This window comes from Ictidomys tridecemlineatus, chromosome 1 (assembly GCF_052094955.1).
Source record: "Ictidomys tridecemlineatus isolate mIctTri1 chromosome 1, mIctTri1.hap1, whole genome shotgun sequence".
Taxonomy (NCBI): domain Eukaryota; kingdom Metazoa; phylum Chordata; class Mammalia; order Rodentia; family Sciuridae; genus Ictidomys; species Ictidomys tridecemlineatus.
In genome coordinates this window covers 65655595-65674402 of record NC_135477.1, presented here as the reverse complement: position 1 = coordinate 65674402, position 18808 = coordinate 65655595, and the positions used below count along the sequence as shown (strand labels likewise).

Below are 18808 nucleotides of genomic sequence, written 5' to 3'. Positions count from 1 at the left end.
AAGGGAAGTAATGGGGACTGATTGGAACGAATTATATTCTGTGCCTGCAAAGTTATGTCAAAATGAATTTTCCAAAATTATGTAAAACTGTAATGCACAAATTAAAAAAAAAAGAATTTATTGTATTATAAGGTAAATGGGTATGTGAAAGTTAATAATTTAATAAAACATATGAGAGACATAGTTGGAAGCTAGATATGTGGAAGCAAGATGGAAACAATGATTTCCATTTCCTAGAATATGAAAAAGGCTTATTACAGAATTAACAATTTAACTATATCTTAAAGAATAAAAAATAACAGTAAAACTTTAATAATACATTAAAACATGAGCAAGATGTCAATAGATATAGAAAATGAAAGATATTCCATTATAAAACAAAACAAAACTCTATATGCTCTTAAAGTCAATAACATGGAGAAGTACAGAAGGAGTTGGAAAAAAATTTTGACTATTCTTGGCTGATGTTCTTGGCTGTTATGTGTGGAATTTGAACCATACATTTATCAGAGTTTCCAGAAGGATGGAGATCTGCTCTGACTTAGTTTCAGAATAATCATTTGGAGTAATTCAATGTAGAATACTGTGAAATAAACTTACTGTCTATCAGAGTACCATTAAAATTTATGACAGTCATGTGCTTAGAAAAAATTATGAAATATATGCAAAATGGCGCAAATACTTTTATTTTCCTGGTGCTGAGGATTGAACCCAGGGCCTTATGCATATGAGGTAAGCACTCTACCAACTGAGCTAAATCCCTAGCCCTGATACAAACACTTTTGAATATAGTTTGGCAGCCTGTTACCAAATTAAATGGCCAAACTACCAAAAGTGCTATACTGTTCAATGAAAATTTCTATTAAATTTCCAATGACGTTTTTCACAGAAATAGAAAAATCAGTTATGAAATTCATTTGGAAAAGTAAGAGACCCAAAATAGTTAAAGCAATCTTTAATGAGAAAGCAAAGTGGAAAACATGACACTACTAGACCTCAAATTATACTATAGGGCTGTGATAACAAAACAGAATGGTAATGGCATCAAAATAAGCATGAAGACCATTGGAATAGAATAGAAGAAGCAGATGCAAACCCACATAGATACAAGTTATCTGAAACTAGACAAAGTTGCCAAAAATGTTGGATAAAAAAATTGCCTTTTAACAAATGGTGCTGGGAAAACTCAAAATCCATACATAATAGATTGAAATTTAACTCCATGACTCACCCTGCAGAAAACTCAACTCACAGTATACCAAAGACCTAGGAATTAGATCAGAAACCCTGCTACTTCTAGAAGAAATTGTAGGCCCAACACTCCAACATATTAGCTCAGGAACTGCTTTTCTTACAAGACTCTAAAGTACAAGACATAAAATTAGAAATAAATAAATGAATGACACCAAAATAAAAAACTTCTTCACGGCAAAGGAAACAATTAAGAGCATGAAGAAGCAGCCTAAAGAATGGAAGAAAAATCTCTGCACCTGTCTCTCAGATTGGATGTTAATATCTAGGATATATAAAGGACTCAACCAACTTAACATCAAAAAAATGATTCAACTAATAAATGAGCAAAGGAAATAAACAATTCTCAAAAGAAGAAATGCAAAGGATCAACAAATATATGAAAAGTGTTCAACATCTCTAGCAATTAAAAAAATGCAAATTATAACTACATTGAGATTTCATCTCACTCCAGTCAGAATGACAATTATCAAGAATATCAGTAAAAATAGATATTGGTGAGAATGTGGGGGGAAGGGTACACTGATACATTGTTTGTGGAACTACAAATTGGTGCAACTACTCTGGAAAACAGTATGAAGTGTCCTCAAAAAACTAGGACTAAACCCACCAGATGACCTGATATATATCCAAAGAATTTGAAATCAGCATACTATAGTGATACATCAATGTTTATAATAGCTCAATTCACAATAGCTATTCTATGGAGTCAATTTAGGTGTCCTTCAACAGATGAATGGACAAAGAAATTGTGGTACATATACACAATGGATTATTACTCAGCTATCAGGAAGAATGACTTTAGGACATTTGCCAGTAAATGGATGGATTGGAGACTATCATGCCAAATGAAATAAGCCAATCCACCTCCGCAAAACAATGGTCAAATGTTTTCTCTGATATGTGGAGGCTAACCCACAATAAAGTGGGGGGAGATAAGAGAAGTTTTGTGGATAAGACAAAGGGGAATGAAGGGAAGGGAGAGGAATGGGATAGGGAACAATAGTAGAATGAATTGGACCTAACATTCCTGTATATATGTATATGCATAAAGCACAGTGAATCTCACCATTGTGTACAACCACAAGACATTAATTTTTTAATATTTATTTTTTAAATTTTAGGTGAACAAAATATCTTTATTTTATTTTTATGTGGTGCTGAGAACCCAACCCAGTGCCTCACGCATTATAGGCGAGAGTGCTACCACTTGAGCCACAACCCCAGCCTAACATTATTTTTTTAAAAAGTATAATTAAATAGAAAGATGAGTAGAGTAGATGGAAGGCAATAGAAAGTGAGAGGAAAAAAGGGAAAGAGAGACCCTGGAGACTGAATCAGAACAAATTGTAATCCATGCTTTTATAATTATATCAAAATAAATTTTATTATCATGTAAAACCAAAAAGAACCAATAAAAAATTAGAAACAAACACTAAACATGGTCTTAGCATATATTTCAGAAATCCTACTCCATGTTCTTTACAGAAGGGAATTGATAATATTACTGCTTAAAAACTGCATAAGACATTTATAGTAGGTTTATTGATAATTGATAAAAAAGTGAAAGTTACAAAGATATTCTTCTGTAAGAGAAGGAATAGACATTCTGTGATATATTGAGATAATGCATTTTATTCACCATTAAAAGAAATAGGTTATCAAGCCATGAAAAGACATGGAGAAAGCTTTAATGCATATTATAAAGTGAAAGAAGTCAATCTGGAAAGGGTACCTGCTGTATCTTGTTCTGAAAAAGGCAAAACCCTACAGACAGTAAAAAAATTCAGTTGTTGTCAAGAAGTGGTGGGGGAGGACTGAAAAGGGAAAGCACAGGATTTTTAGGGCAGTGCAACTACTTTGTATGATAGTATAATGTTATATGCACATTAGGATGCATTAGTAAAAACATAGAAACTGCAAAATACCAAGAGTAAATACTAATCTAAACTGCAGAATTCGAAAGATTAAAAAATATCAGTGTAAGCTCATCAATTGTGTCAAATGAACCACTCTGGTAGAGGGTGTGGATAACAGGGGAGGCAGGGAATGTATCAGAAAACTCTGTACCTTCCATCACTTTTGTTGTGAACTCAAAGTTTCTCTAAAAATAAAGTCCTTTATAAATAAAATAAAATGATGACAGATACATTTTGAAGTAGAATCGCAGGATGGATCAGGTGGGAAGAAAAGGTATTTCTCTCTCTATATATAGTAGCAGACAGGTAGAATGGGAGTATAAGATTTAATGCACAACATGAGTAATATAACTAGTGTAATACTGCCTTAGGGTTAAAAGAAGATAGAAATTTCATAATCTGAAAAATAATAAGAAGGTATGCAGTAGGTGAAGGATGCAAATACAACTACATCTCCTAAGGACTAGAGGGGTGCTTCATTATATAATCACCTCCAAAGAGGGCCAGAAAGATAATGGATTAGTTAACTTCTCTTAGGTATATACAGTGTGAAGTGCTTGTCAAAACTCCACATGGTCAAGTTCAACAGACTTCTGTGATGTCAGCTCAATGCTCAGGACAGGGTTACCAAAGGGAATGTCACTTTGAGTGACATGGGTATATATATGGAGGTACTACATGAAAATTTTGGAGTAGAGGAAAGAGAGAGCAAGAAGCAGATTTTAAAGGAATATTAACATTCAAAGCATGAGAACTGAACAACAACAATAACATGGCTCAGCCTGCAGAGATGTAGCTTGAGAACTAAGGGAGTTTTCGATAAATTTGAGAATCCACATAAGTTTCAAATAGATTAATGAATGAGAAATGCTTTTGAGTTTGATACATATAGAATAGACAAACATTCTATATGATTTTATATGACATTAGTGGTGTGATATGAGTGAAATCCAGATTAGATAGATAGACACAGACAGAAGAGACAGACAACAAAGAGACAACTACAGATATGTTGGCACTGGGATTGATTGACAAATTTAGATAATTTTGTTATTGAGGTGAAGAATCAGTGATAGTTGTATTCCAGAGCTTCATGTCTGAGAAATGTTTATACAAAGGCTAATAATCCAGTTACAGTTTCAGATATGGGAGTAAAGGTGCTGCTTTAAGATAATGTTTATCTTAGTTTCAATTCATCACATATAAAAATCAGAATCACTTTGGTCCTTTTCACAATAATCCAGCATAAGAGATATACAAAAACTCAGTGGTATAATTTATAGCTTATAGTTTTCAATAAGGATCTGATAACATGTTTGTGACAAATCTATCCACTTCCTATGGGCAATGACAGTTTTTTTGTAGTAAGAAAATAGTGGACTACAGGAATTTAGTGTCCACTCACATCAGGCCAAAATAATCTCATGCATATGTTGAGAATGACATTACAATAATTAAAACGTTATCCAACCCTCTTTTTTTCTGTAGAGTGCTCATTATCACCCTCGATTCTAATATTTTCATTCTTTTTGATTTTAAGGTTACTAACCAAAAAGAAAACTAATTGATCTTCTTTGGGGTCAGTGAGGTTAATGAGCAGAAGGGAGTGTAGCATAGCAACCAATGTCATGACCCTAAAAGGGCTTTTGCCAATCACAGTTCTAAACCATTGTGCTTTGTTTTAATTTTTTCTCTCAATGGGAAATCCATTTCATTTTATTTCTGGGCTCATGCAGGATGATTGATAGCCAAACATTCATTTACCTCATACCAGGAATAACATTAAAAATACTAATTATAAAGTTTAATTTCTTGACTTTTAAATATTTTTTTTAAAAAAATGCAGGCAGACAGACACAAACAATTTATATCTGCATAATTCAGGAAAATGTATAAACTGTAAATCTTTAAATGCAAAGCAAGATCTGTTTTATAAAGTGATCCATAAGGGAAATTAACTTTTGTAGCCTTCAAATGTCAGAAAGAAGCTTTTGATCCCTTTAGGCAAACGTTTTTGAGATACAGTTCCACCACATAATTATGATCGTTTTCTTAGTTACATTTTCTAGTTCCCTGCTGGCTGTTTTTCTATATAAACTTAGTTTTATTTCCAATTATATCATTGTAGAGAAGAGTATCAGGTTTAATTAAATAAGAACATGAAAATAATTGTCATTCCTTTATTTGTATAGACTATAATTTGGCTACCTAAGGTAGATTATCCCATAAAGAAAAATGTAATTCTCTTAGTCCATCAATTAACTACAAATAAAGCCCAGTGCATTTATAAATTCTCACTCATTCATATTTTTTCACTTATTTCTTGATTGTATGTTGGCCTTCCTTTCTTTCATTTTCAAATAAAGATTTATTATTATTTATTATATAAATCATTTGATATGTGAGAGGATGTATGGATATAGTTTCTATTGACATAAAAATGAATTAATTACAATCCTGCCCTTAAAATAAATGTGTAAAACAGTTAAATTATTTCAAATCAAATACAACCAAGTCAAATAGCTGTTTATTATAATGACTTCATTCTACTTTAGAGTCCATGTAGACATATATATGTATATTTACTTGAAAAGTGAGCATCAATTTAAAGTCATTTTAGCTAAATTAAGCCATACAAGTCTGAAATTCATTTTTCTTTCTAAAATTTTTTTATAGTTTTAGATGGACAGAATGCCCTTATTTTATTTTATTATTGTTTTTTTTTTAATGTGGTGCTGAGGATCGAACCCAGCACCTCAACGCATGCTAGCCAAGTGCTCTGCCACTGAGCTACAGTACAGCCCCAGCCCTCATTTTTATTTCTTAAGTGATTTCTTAATACATTGTGCAATGCCAATGGAAATAACTGTTTTGTGCATATCCTTAAATCATATGGGTACTTACCTGTATGACACTGTCTCCCGCGCTCATGTCTGTGTATACATAGACATCATAGGATATTTCTGGGAAGGTTGGAGTATTGTCATTTGCATCCATCACTCGAATATTGACAATAACTGGCTCGCTTTCTTGTACTCCATCAAATGCTGTTATCTTTAGAGGAAGAAAAATACACTTAATGGAGAACTCATGCAAGTATAAATAGTACAGAATCCACTCTTACAACTTAATGAGTTTTTAATAGGTGATTTACAATTTTAAAAGGGTGCTAAGATGTTTTGTTGATGAAAGGAAGTAATAAAAATATATACGCATATATTCAAGTGTTTTAATGTACTAAAAAGAAATTATTAAGGATCCTGTTCTACTTTTAACACATTCCACTGCAAGCACATTTTAAATAAGGGGATATGCATAATATCTTGGAGCCTTAAAGTGAACCAATAACATTACTGATTCCTTAGAGCTAAATAGAAAATAATCCTTAAAAATTAATTGGAAATATTCTTCATGTTTAGGTATTTTAAATATAATATTGTGTAATATTACAATATAATACCTACTTTTTTACTGGAGCATTTTAATTATACAGAACAATGAGTTTCTCTGCAGCATATCTGTACATGAAAATAACATAGTTGGCTCATATCCCTGCCCCCATTCTTCCTCCTTGCCCTCCCTCTTACTCCTCCACCCCTACCTCTTATCTAATAGTCTCTACTATTTTCATATTGTCTTTTTTCCCCTTAGATACAATAGTTACTTTCTTAGTTAACATGTTTTTTATCAGACAAGAAATTTGGTACATTAGATATGTTACATTATATTCTAGAAATTCAAAAAATGATAATTTTAAAGGCTCATTAACATTTGTTACTAGTGATAATTACATTCTAAAATTTTGAAAACTCAATAATTGTTAATGTGTTATTGGATTAATTTAGTTTCTCTGATAGTGTCTTTTTCAAGGACCTATTGTATATTTATTTCTTTCATTTGTACTGTGGTGGGGTAGTGGTTGCAGAACACTTTGGTAACATAAAACAAGTTTGGAAAGATTTTAAGCATGATGGAAAAAAGAATTCAAAATACAATATACCAAAAATTTTAAAAATTGATCCATTTTTAATAACTATAGTATATATATTAGTGTTCTATAAATGTGTAATAAAGGGGTTCTCCTTGATTTTTTCCTCCACTTAAAAAAATAATTGAGAGTGCGTGACAATCAAAATCAATTCTACAAGTATCAGATATCCATTCTTGTGAGAATGGCTTCTGGAATCAACTATGTGTCTAATAAGGTTTAGACACATAACTAATTGTCAAATAAGATTTTCTAGAAGTTCCAGTCTTTTGATGTGTAGGCCTGTCCAGAAAGAAATCCCAATTTCAATAACTTGCATCTGTTATCTGTTCATCTTTTCTTACACTTTTTTGAAGGATCTGACATAGTTTTTAGATCTGTATTTATCTCTTAACCTTATTATACTAGTCCGTGTGTGTGTGTGTGTGTGTGTGTGTGTGTTTCTACTTCATGATAAATATGTGCAATCACAACTTTAATAATATTCACTCCCAAACCTTGATTAATCAACCCCAACCCATGATTTCTCCATGCTATTGACATTTGGGCTGGATAGTTTTTGGTAAGGGGTGTTCGGTGTGTCATAAGATTTTCAGAGCCATATTTTTGTATCTACCCATTAAAGGCCAGTAGCACTCCCTTCCGTTGTGACAACCAGAAATGCCTCCATATGTTACAAAACATTCTCTGAATGTAAAAAAAAAAAAATCCTCAGTTGAGAATTACTAGCCTAACCCTATGACAAAATTGAAAATACAACAAAAAGTTTAAGACAGGATTATTTGGTGAATTCTAGTTTATATTATTAATTTTTAGTGGATGGTGAAGACTGAAGAAGTATTTTCCTTTTGTGGGGAAAATATTAATGTAGCTACACAAATTTTCATACTGAAAAAGGTGAGATACATATGAAGAATTTTTTGCAATTGATATTTTCTTCAACGTTACCTAAAATATTGAGGTTTTCTCTTCAAATCATAGACCTTGTCAATTTTAACCAGACATCTCTTTCCATTTCAAACAGACAGAAGACATTTACATGCATATATATGAAATTTTTTACCGAAAATGTGTAAGTTTGCTGTTCTTCCCTGTCCACTGGTTGCAGCAGGGTGAGGTAGCGAGTGACACCAGTCTGCGTGACAGTGAAGACTGATGTGTAATCATTCAGAAAAAGGTGAAGCTCTGGATCTTTTGTCTTAAAAAAAAAAGTTCATTGTTGAAAAGTTGATTACATAATGTGGCTATTAGTTTAATTACCTAAAAATTAATTTTTAATGTTTGTTACCAAAATATATGTACAACTGTATTAAGATTTACTAAGAAAAAAAGAGATGTTAATAGATATTTACTCATGAATAATCTAAGGTGGTCAAAAAATGGTGACCAGTAGTGTGAAATGCAGAATATTTTAAAATATGTACTAGAAGACTGGAGACGTAGCAGAGAGGTACAGAGGTTGCCTAGCATGCACAGGAACAAAAATTCAAGCCCTCGTATTGAAAAACTATTTTTAAAAGAAAAATATTGCTGAAATTAATATCAAAAAAACAAGGAAAAGAATAAAAAGTATAGAAAGCAATCCAATTGAATATATTCTTACTTACTACTTAATATCAATATTTTCCATAACTTTATTGGATCCAAGAAATAAGAAATAAATGTAAGAAAAGGGAATTGGAGCCCGGAAGTTTAGTTATAAGATTTTACAGTTACTTCATTTGTAGTAATAAACTGCTCATATCTTGTTCAAGGTTTAATGTAAAATAGGAATAAAATCAGTTATGTATTATTCATTATCCATAAATATCATGCTTTCTCCTCATTTTACTATTGCAAAGGTTTTTCAAAGGGAAACATAACACTTATTTTAATTAAAATATTTTAGATTATTTTTTTAAAAAAATATGAATTTAACACAGGTATCTATTAAGAGAGCCTGGAAAAAATGATAATGCATATTGAGGTTCAAGCATATTCAAAGGTTCAAGAATAAGAGATAATTAACTTGGCACAGAAAATTCTTCACAATTTTATTGCCAACACTGAATGATAATTATTCTCTGCAATTCAGAGAAAAAACAGATATAAAACAAGGACACTTGGATTGGTATATGTGTAGTGGGAAGGGAAAGCAGTTGGGGCAAACAAAAGGTGAATATTGAGAGAGTGGAATATGAGGAAGACTATGAAAAATAAAAATGTATGATACAGGGAGCTAAGGTATCTTTATGGATATGATACCTTTTAAAATACTATGAATAGTATGATGTGAAACACAGTTTCATAAGAAAGAACTTTTTTTTCTAAGTCTAGTATCAAGGACATAGGACAGAGCAGAGAGTAACAGATTGTTAAAAAAAATGTTCATTTGGAAATAAAACCAGGATTCACATTTTTAAATTTTCTATGTGAAAAAAGAAAGTTGTAAAACCCATTAATACAATTAAAAGTGGGCACACTTTAAACCACACTATACTTTAACTTGTAAAAATTTTCAAAACTGAAAACTGTATTTCTTTAAAAAATTTAAAATGAATAATTTCATTTGAACATGAAGTTATGCATTCATAATATCTCATTTTGTAGTAATTTCTGTGTCCATGATTTTGATTTAAGATTTATCTCCAAATAATGCAAAAATTAATGCTAAAGGTAATAGCTTCCATTGGTCTGCATATTACAAAGTAGTCACATACATTAAAATACAATGGGCAAGAGATCTTACAATCTGATATTTTCAAACAGGTATTTCAGACATTTGCATTTTAATGTCATGAGATCAATTTAAGATATGGATAGAAAGTGGGTTATTTTGAATAATTAAATATGATACTCAATTTTTAAAATAGAATTATTTATTTATAAAAGTAACGTTTTGAACCACATTCTAGAAGATTCTCATTATTTTGTTACACTTTACTGCCAGGATAAAATTCAATTATTACTTCAAAGATGATAAAAAAATATTAGCATTCATCAATATCAAAATAAATAGCATGTATTTTTTCTCAATTATCTTAACGTCACAACAATGCATCTAATACACTTCATATTACTAATAACTTTAAGGTACAGTAATACGTAGTAGCAAGTTTTGCTATGTGGCTTATTTACTATTTCTTTTTTTCTTTTTGTACAAATCCTTTAATATTTCTTTATTTACTTAATACTTTAATTATCTTTTAATTTCTTTTCTTCCATTCAACTGTAGCCCCTACCAAATTAGCTAGATATATTCCTTCCTATACTCGTGAGCTTTTTAAATATTTTAATGTGTCAGGTGTTATAATATTATAATACCTCACTGAGTTGTAAGAAACTGTGTGTATGTGTGTGGCTATAGTCTATTGCAGTATGTCACAAAGGGAATCATTTTGTTTTATCAATTATCTGAAAATCCTAAGATTTCATTGTCAAATGTTTCTATTTAAAATGATACACATTTCTTGACTTCTTTTATAGTAACTAGCAAGAGACCAATACATACATCCTCTATGATTACAGATTGTTATTTCTTAAAAAGAGATAATGTAATATATAAAATTAGAAGTATACATGAACTTTCATAAATCATTTTATTTTACACAGTTAATCTATGATTGAAATAGAACTCTTTGATATTTATATTTACTTAAAATAGTAGATTTTATATGTATGTATACATACACACATAGATGTATATATCATACACAGATGCTATTGGTGAGTATCTTGATGTTTAAGTACAAAAACTTAAGACATATTTGGAAATTTTCAGCAAAATATAATTCAAAGTTTAATATTTTAGCTTGATTTTTAAAAATAATACCACTTTCAAGAGTGATATGAGTGTTTACGAAAGTATATTATGTTTTTATGCATTTTGTGAAAATTTTATGTAATATTAATATCAATCTTCAGTGTTCATGCATTGACATCAACAAAACTATTGTTTTGATTGACAGTATTTACAGTGGTTTTGCTGATCTTGACAAGTTCAGTTATGTAAAAAATGTAGTAAGGAACAATGTATATATGAAGTCAAATATCCTTCTTTCAAACCCTTTATAACTTTAAATCTTTCTTTGACAAACTGCATCATAATATTCAGTTTGTATTTCATAAACATATTAGAACTTTATATTCCTATAATAAATGTGCTAAGTTCAGTCAACATTTCTATTTATATAACACATTTCAATTCATAGTTTTAAGTTTCATAAACTAGGATACAAGTAGAAAAATAATGATAGAGAATACATATTTTGTAGTAGTTGTGTCTGTTGGATTATTTAAAATGAATGGTAGTATTCTAAATCAATATATAAACAGATAATTGATTAAAATCATTTTCTTCTGTGACATAAGGAAATATTTACTATAGAATATGCATTTGGTATATACTAAAAGCATGACTTATTACTACATTGACTTATATATTATTATTTAAGAGTAAAATAAATTCTGACACACACTCAAAATGACATAAAAATAAATATAAATTTAAATACATGTATAAAACCATAGTAAACAAATACATGAATGTAAAATAAGCAAAGGCATCCCATTATTTAGAATTCAAATATGATATTAGTGAATTTTAAACCAATTTAGAGTACATAAGGGTATCAAGACACTTCATCACACACACAAGAATATATGCATGGTTTTACATGTGCACATAAAACTTCTTCACATATGTACATATGTGCACATGTATGTATTCTTACATAGGTACATGCATATATAGGTATGACAAAGCATAACAGGAAATGACAAAAAATTTCATCTAATATGAAATTTTAATTAATTAACAAGTAGTTGCTGAGGTACCTAGTTCAGAAAAGTTCAATTTAAAATTTAGTCTTTTAGAAAGAATGGTGTAATGAATTATTAATGTCTGTAATAGAAAAAATAAATAAATAAATAATCTTTATCAAAATTCACAATGAAATTACAAACTACAAAATTTCATTGTGAACTACAAATTTTCATGGTATAATAATCAATAATCAATAATATGATGTAAATGTACTTAAACTTTCATAAAGTTTTTTTTGATATATTTATAAATGATAGTGAAGTTATACTAGAAAAAAGAAAAAAAAAAAAAGAAATGAACCACAGCAATGAACAGTCACAAAATCAGCACCTAATACCTACAGGAACTCCACCAGGTGGAACCTATATGCAAATTAGACATGAAAAAAAATGTAAATGTAAATAATTACAATTACAACATGATACATAAAAATGTACACTAGTAGGAGAGAAAAATCAATTTTTCCAATCTCTAAATTAACAACTTTTCTCAAAATACATGTAACATTTTTCTTATTATTGTGACATACATATTATGTAACAATGATATTTATTATAAGTATTTATTTAAAGTACCTAATATCTTTAAGAATATATTGAGTTTATTTCTAAGTAAGATATCCGTGTCTTGAAACAATAACACTTTATGGAAATTAACTTACATAAATGGATGAATGGTAAGTAAACAATTCTCTTTTTACCAGTTAAATGGGTGATCTCTACACTATTATTTTCTAAATGGAATTCAATAATCAGTTTTTAGTTGTTCTGACATTATAAACATGTCAGTCTCAGATCTCCATTTTACACACCTTGTACATTACCTAGTACTAGTTTGAAACTATAATGTGGTAAGAGTCCTTTAAAATCATAAATGTGAGTGATTCATAAATATTGTGCAAATAAATATAAATCTGTATATGTCTATGTGCATTTATACAAAAAAACACTGGCATAAGTATTTTTTTCTGTACTTTGCTCTTTTCAGTTTTACTATGACTCTTAGGATTCTTTCTAAGTCAAAATCTCCACTGTGAAGAACATCATAACTAACAACATTTCTTAAACCTTTGTGCTCATTTTCTAATTAATTGAAAAAAGAAGTCCAACTTGATTTTTGGACCTATTAATTCAAATTTGTCACTCCTTAGTATCTGCTCTGTTAGAGCTATTTTTAAAACAATTCATGGGAGCCTATCCCTGCAGTGACCAATTCTGTACATTTGAGCTTAATTTACAATTTTATTGGTGATACTGGTCTAAGGTGACATGTCTCTTTATTCTTAAACAGTTTATCCCTATGCTGACTATTTTCACTAATTCTAGCTTTCATTACTGTCAAGATTTCATCATGAAGCAATTTTTTTATTGTAAAGAAAAACCACCTTGAAATATTCTTGTTAATGCAGATTTTTAAAGATCCTAGCAATGAACTAATGTATGTCATAAAAATAATGAATGTTTGGTCAGCAAAAAGAGATGATTCAGAAGAACATAAATTCATCTTCAAACACATTAGTGACTATTTCACAGATTTATTCTATGCTCTAGTAAATTGAAATTTTAAAGAAAATAAGTGAGTTCCAAGTAGGTTGGTTTCATAGCAATATAAGGAAGAACTGTCTCAGAATTGAATTGTCTAACCATGGAATGGGCTATATTCCAAATTATGGAATTAACTAACTTAATATCATTATAATTTTTGAATCATATATTAGATATTATCATTTCTTCAATCATGTCTGAATTTATCATTAAATTGAAGAACTATTAAAATCTATCGAGTGCTGAGAACTGGTACTATTCAGGATACATATGTTATTAACATATAGGACATTTTCCCAAGAAATTTAAACTCCATGAGGGAGAAAGATCCACTTTACAAAATTGGATGAGTCATAGAGACATGCACTGTGAGGGTGTTTGCAATGCAACTTGGGCAATGAATGCCCTGAAATATTTTTGTGTAAGGAAATGCCTAAGCTGAATTATAAAATCATAGATTAAATATAAGCTATCCATGCTGCTCTGGATAAAAGAAGATGAAAGTTTTCAAAACATAAAAATATGTAACAAAATTAGGTAAAACATAGCTTGGTGAATGCAGGGAACTACAAGTAATTGATAAATGCAGTGAGTAAAGCAGAAATGTCAGAAATTGAGGATGAAGAAATGTTCAGGATAGCAAATATAGAATATTTTGTACCTGAACTAGAAGCTTTTTCTGTAAGGAAATATGTGTCATGAAGGTATATTTGAGGAAAACTCTGGTATAGATTTTCTGTCAAGTCCACACATAAAATGACTCTCACTAAGGCAGTAAAGTACTCTGATTTGTCCAACCTGGATCACTTTCCACTCATGCTGATAGGGTCAGTTCCACAAAACCAGAAGACAACGATGGAGGAGTGGTCATATCAATAGCCACTACCAGACTTGAGTCCATCACTTGTCCCCAAATGTGTTTTCTTTAAGAGAGTACCAACAGATGGCATAAATTCCCCCTAATCACACTCTTGGGCTACTGTCATGATTTTCATTTTCACTTTGTAACAGCATTATTTTTTTCCCTATCAGTAATTATGTAAAACAGTTTTTAATTTATATTAATACAAAAGATTGCCCTGGTGACTTAGCAAACCCCAAGTGAAACATTTCCTATTCTATTGTATACTGAACTGCTGCAAACTGAAAAAGAACAGTTAATGAATTCAAACACATTTTTAAAAAACATCTTTAGTATGGAATTAAATCATTATAATGATTTTAAATATCCTGTATTCTATAGTTTATGCAGCCATATCTTTGTAACATTTTTATTAAAACAACATAAATATAAGAATAAGTATTAACAAAATAAAAGGAAAAAATGCATATTTCACTTACATCTTCTATGTCTTTGTCCAGAGCTATAATTCTTAGAGGAGTGGTTAAATCTATATTGTCAGAAATGGTTGCTCCCACTGGGGCAGATTCAAGGATGTAGCCTTGATAGCTTGGCATTGTGAAATAGGGGCTCTGGTTGTTCTCGTCCAGTATTTCAATGTGTAAACTGGCAAAGGCAGGGAGGGGATGGCCATTGTCTTGCTCAGCCTTAGGTAAAAACCAAAACATTTAAAAAATTGTGTTAGGATACCCTTCTTGTGTGACACTTTTCTTGCTATACATATGGATTTTTTTTAAAACTAGTATCATTACAAAAAAAAAAAAGAAATACATTAAAGATCCATTAAAAAACATAAATCAGGAAACAGAAGTACCAGGCTTATTGTTTGATCCTCTATTTTCAAATCCAGAATATTTATATTTTTTAAAAATACTGCAATTAATTATTATAATTATTACCACATAAAGAGTGATGACTGTTTAAACAAAGGTTCACAGAACATAAGAAGAAGGCATTTGAGTGACTTGCTGATGAAATATTTAAATAAAAGGGAAAAAAGACTATAACCTTAACAAAATACCACACCTATTTTTGTCTTTTCCAAGTCTTCTTGTTTCACACTCTAGTCAGAACGTTTCTGTAACCTCAAAATTCAGCTATTGAAACCTTAACACCCAAGGTAAAAACATCAATAGTTGGAGGTTTTAGGAAGTGATAATAGCAGAATCTTCATTAATGAAATTGTTGCCCTCAATAAAGAGGTGCCAGAAAACTCTTTTCTCCTACCATATGAGACACAGCAAGAAGGCCCTTTGTGTGAAGAATGGGCAGTCACCAAACATCAAATCTGCCAGTGCCTTGATCTTTGCAGCCTCCAGAACTGTGAGAAATAACTGTCCATCTTTTACAAGCCTCACAGTTTATATAATTTTGTTATACCAGCCACACCAGACTAAGATGAGCCCCAATTTATAATTTTATGTGAAATTAATAGATTAAAGATATATTTATTACCAATTGAAAGTTCTTAAAAGTATCCTGTAAAGAGATAATTTCATCATAATATTTTAATAGCTATAAAATTTCAAATATTATTACCAGAATTAAGTCATTCAATTATACCTAAGAAAATTATATTAATGTGTATGTATAAGTTTGCTTTCTTTTTAAATTTAAGAAATTGACAAAAATTTCATTTCTAATAATTTTTCTTAGGAAGTCCCTATATGACCATTCTTTGAAGGAGGAATCATCAAACCTAGACTCTGCTTTTCTGAAAAGGTGTGTTTTACTACATAGGAATCTAAAGATTTAGTATAAGAGAAGATTTTATCACCACTGGTTTCTAAAAATTCTCCTTTAATGGTTAGGAGAAAATAGCACTACAATTTAATAGTGTATAGATTTATTGAAATGCATTCAACCTTTCTGTCATTAATTTATATCAATACGGTTTTCCTACTTCTAAAATAGTCCATTTGAAATAAGCACAAAGTGAAGGTCAATTTTTCTAATATTAAACACTAGAGTTTTTCTAGGTAAAAAAATGAATTCCATAATTCATTTTTACATAGAGAAACTCTAGTGTTTATAAGTAGTTCAGATCAATAGTTTTATGTATTTTTTCAATCCAGAGGAAATAACTGAGAATATTTTTTACTTTTTTCTAATTGTTATATAATATTTTCAACAATTAAGAAAATAGCAAACCATAGTGTTGTTTGGTAAAACTGGTGACTTTGGAGCAATAAAAGTCACAATACATTTCACTTCTTATGATTATTCATACTTAAGATATGTTGAAATATTGGATAGTAATTACTACTTTAAAAATAGGAATGAAATAGGAATTAGATTGTTCTAAAGAATCTGAGTTTTATTTTTCCTTTCATATCATCACTATAGTGAAATACTATGACATAATTCATCGACAAAATTTACATATACATTTAAGTATCTTATATTTCTGTTTTGATGTTGAATATTACATAGTTTGTAAATTTAAATTAGTTTCTGGAAGAATGGCAACGTCTTCCATGGAACCAAAAGTTTATGAGCTCCTGCTGAACCTTAATAATAGTAATAGAAAAATGTGTGGCTTTCTCTGAAATTTTAACACATGATCATGTATGCTACTGATACATCATTTTGTAGGGGACCTTTTTGCATCCAGCAATTGTGATTAATACGTGTTGAATCATAGATATTCCTCTAGGGACTTCCTCTGCAACATCAGAAATTTTCAGACAGCTGAGCAGGACAAGAAATACAGTTTGGGACAAGAAAATATGTTTGTTTTTTTTATGAAGTGAAACTAATTGTTCCAATGTGCAGTTCTAACTTGAACTGCTGAAAGCTGAACACTTTGCCTGATTCTTACAGATTTTTAGCATCTCACACATGAAAGTCATTATGAACAGTGGGTTTTTTTCGGTCTCTATTTCATGTCTAATTATTTTAATAGCCATCATATCATGTCCAGGATATTCTTACAATGATATGAAAAGTCACAAATTTCATATTTGTCTGCTTACCCCAATAAACGAACACAAATCAACAAGTTATAGGTAAGGTAAGGAGGAAAAAAGCCGCAGTTGTATAATAACAAAAGAAGCTAATATTATAGATTCAGATCATATTAATTTTTACTGCCAGCTGTGAAGCCAGGAAAAACATAATATTCTCATGATGAAAACAAAGTGATTCAATGAAAGTAAAAAATAAAACTCAAATTAGATTCTTTAGAACAATCTAATTCTTATTTAGTTCATCTTAAAAAAAATCATATAATAGTCCAGCTTTTATTACCCTAAAAATAGCTCATTGCAATAATGCCTAATAGTTTTTAATTCTTACTCCATCTTTTTGGTTTATTTGAAGTGGCCCAGAGTGACAACTAGATATCCCTCTCCAAATACTATGTTCTTTGTTTTAAATTGGTTTTTATTAGTGCATTGTAATTAGACATACTAGTGTGGTTCGTCTTGTATTGTTAATACATAGATAACACATTTTTCTCCATTTCAAACCCCAGTATTTGCCATTTTATTCCTCTTTTTCCTCACTGGTTTCTCTCCCTAATTGATCTTTCTTCTATTTATTTATTACTTTTTAATTGTTACACTGTAATTATACATGAAAGTGGAGTTCACTGTACATTCATACATGCACAGAACAGTGTGGTCAATTTCTTTCCTCATTTCCTCCCTTTCCCATCCCTCCTCCCTCACCCTTCATTCCTTTCCTCTACTCCACTGTTATTCCCTCTACTTTCATGGGATTCCCTCTTTTCATCCATCCCTTTTATTTTTTATTCTTTATTTCTCTCTAGTTTCCATATATGATAGAAAACAATGCCCACATTCTTAATCTCTATTGCGTTTTGTCTTCTAGAGGTAAAACACATACTTCTATACTGGTAGAACACTAGAAAGATTAGCTTTATGTTCTATGCTGGGCAACATGTAAGAAACACAAAGACCTTGGGCTGAGGTCCAGGTCTCACGAGGTATAAGCGGCTACAGAGGGAAATTAACTACAAGTTTCTCATATGTATAAAATGCAAATGAATATCCAAAAGTAAGATTAATGGGAAAAATTAGTGTCGGAAATAAGAGTAACATAAATACCTCTACTTGAAATAGAAGTAAAATGTAGAACTTAAAACAAATTAATACTATTTTACTACACTCCTGAGTGGGCTCCTCTATCAAAGTTCTTATCCAATCCCCTTTTCTTCTGAATTAGGTGAGTTCTAAATATCTCACTTATTCTATTCCATTGTAATCATTAGTGAATGACAGGAGGAGTATATAAAAAGGACAAGTGAAACAAAGTGGTATTTTTAAAATTTAAGCTAATAACTTTCTTTCTCAAAGTCTGTGATTTCCATTTGAACATTGTATTTAAAAACCAGGATTTTTTATTATTGTTATTTTGGAGAAATTCTAGGCATGAATC

General features: G+C 30.2%; 1 protein-coding gene across 4 annotated transcripts in view; it reads right to left on the bottom strand.

Annotated features, from left to right (window-relative positions):
* The window catches only part of Pcdh15 (protocadherin related 15), a 1597439-nt gene that overhangs the window by 281050 nt on the left and 1297581 nt on the right, over positions 1-18808 (bottom strand). For all 4 annotated transcript variants that reach the window (XM_078041965.1, XM_078041960.1, XM_078041968.1 and 1 more), the window contains 3 exons: positions 14848-15054; positions 8222-8356; positions 6075-6224 (listed from right to left, as the gene is read on the bottom strand). In XM_078041965.1, the coding sequence (XP_077898091.1) occupies positions 6075-6224; positions 8222-8356; positions 14848-15054 (492 nt within the window). The remainder of the gene's footprint in view (positions 1-6074; positions 6225-8221; positions 8357-14847; positions 15055-18808) is intronic.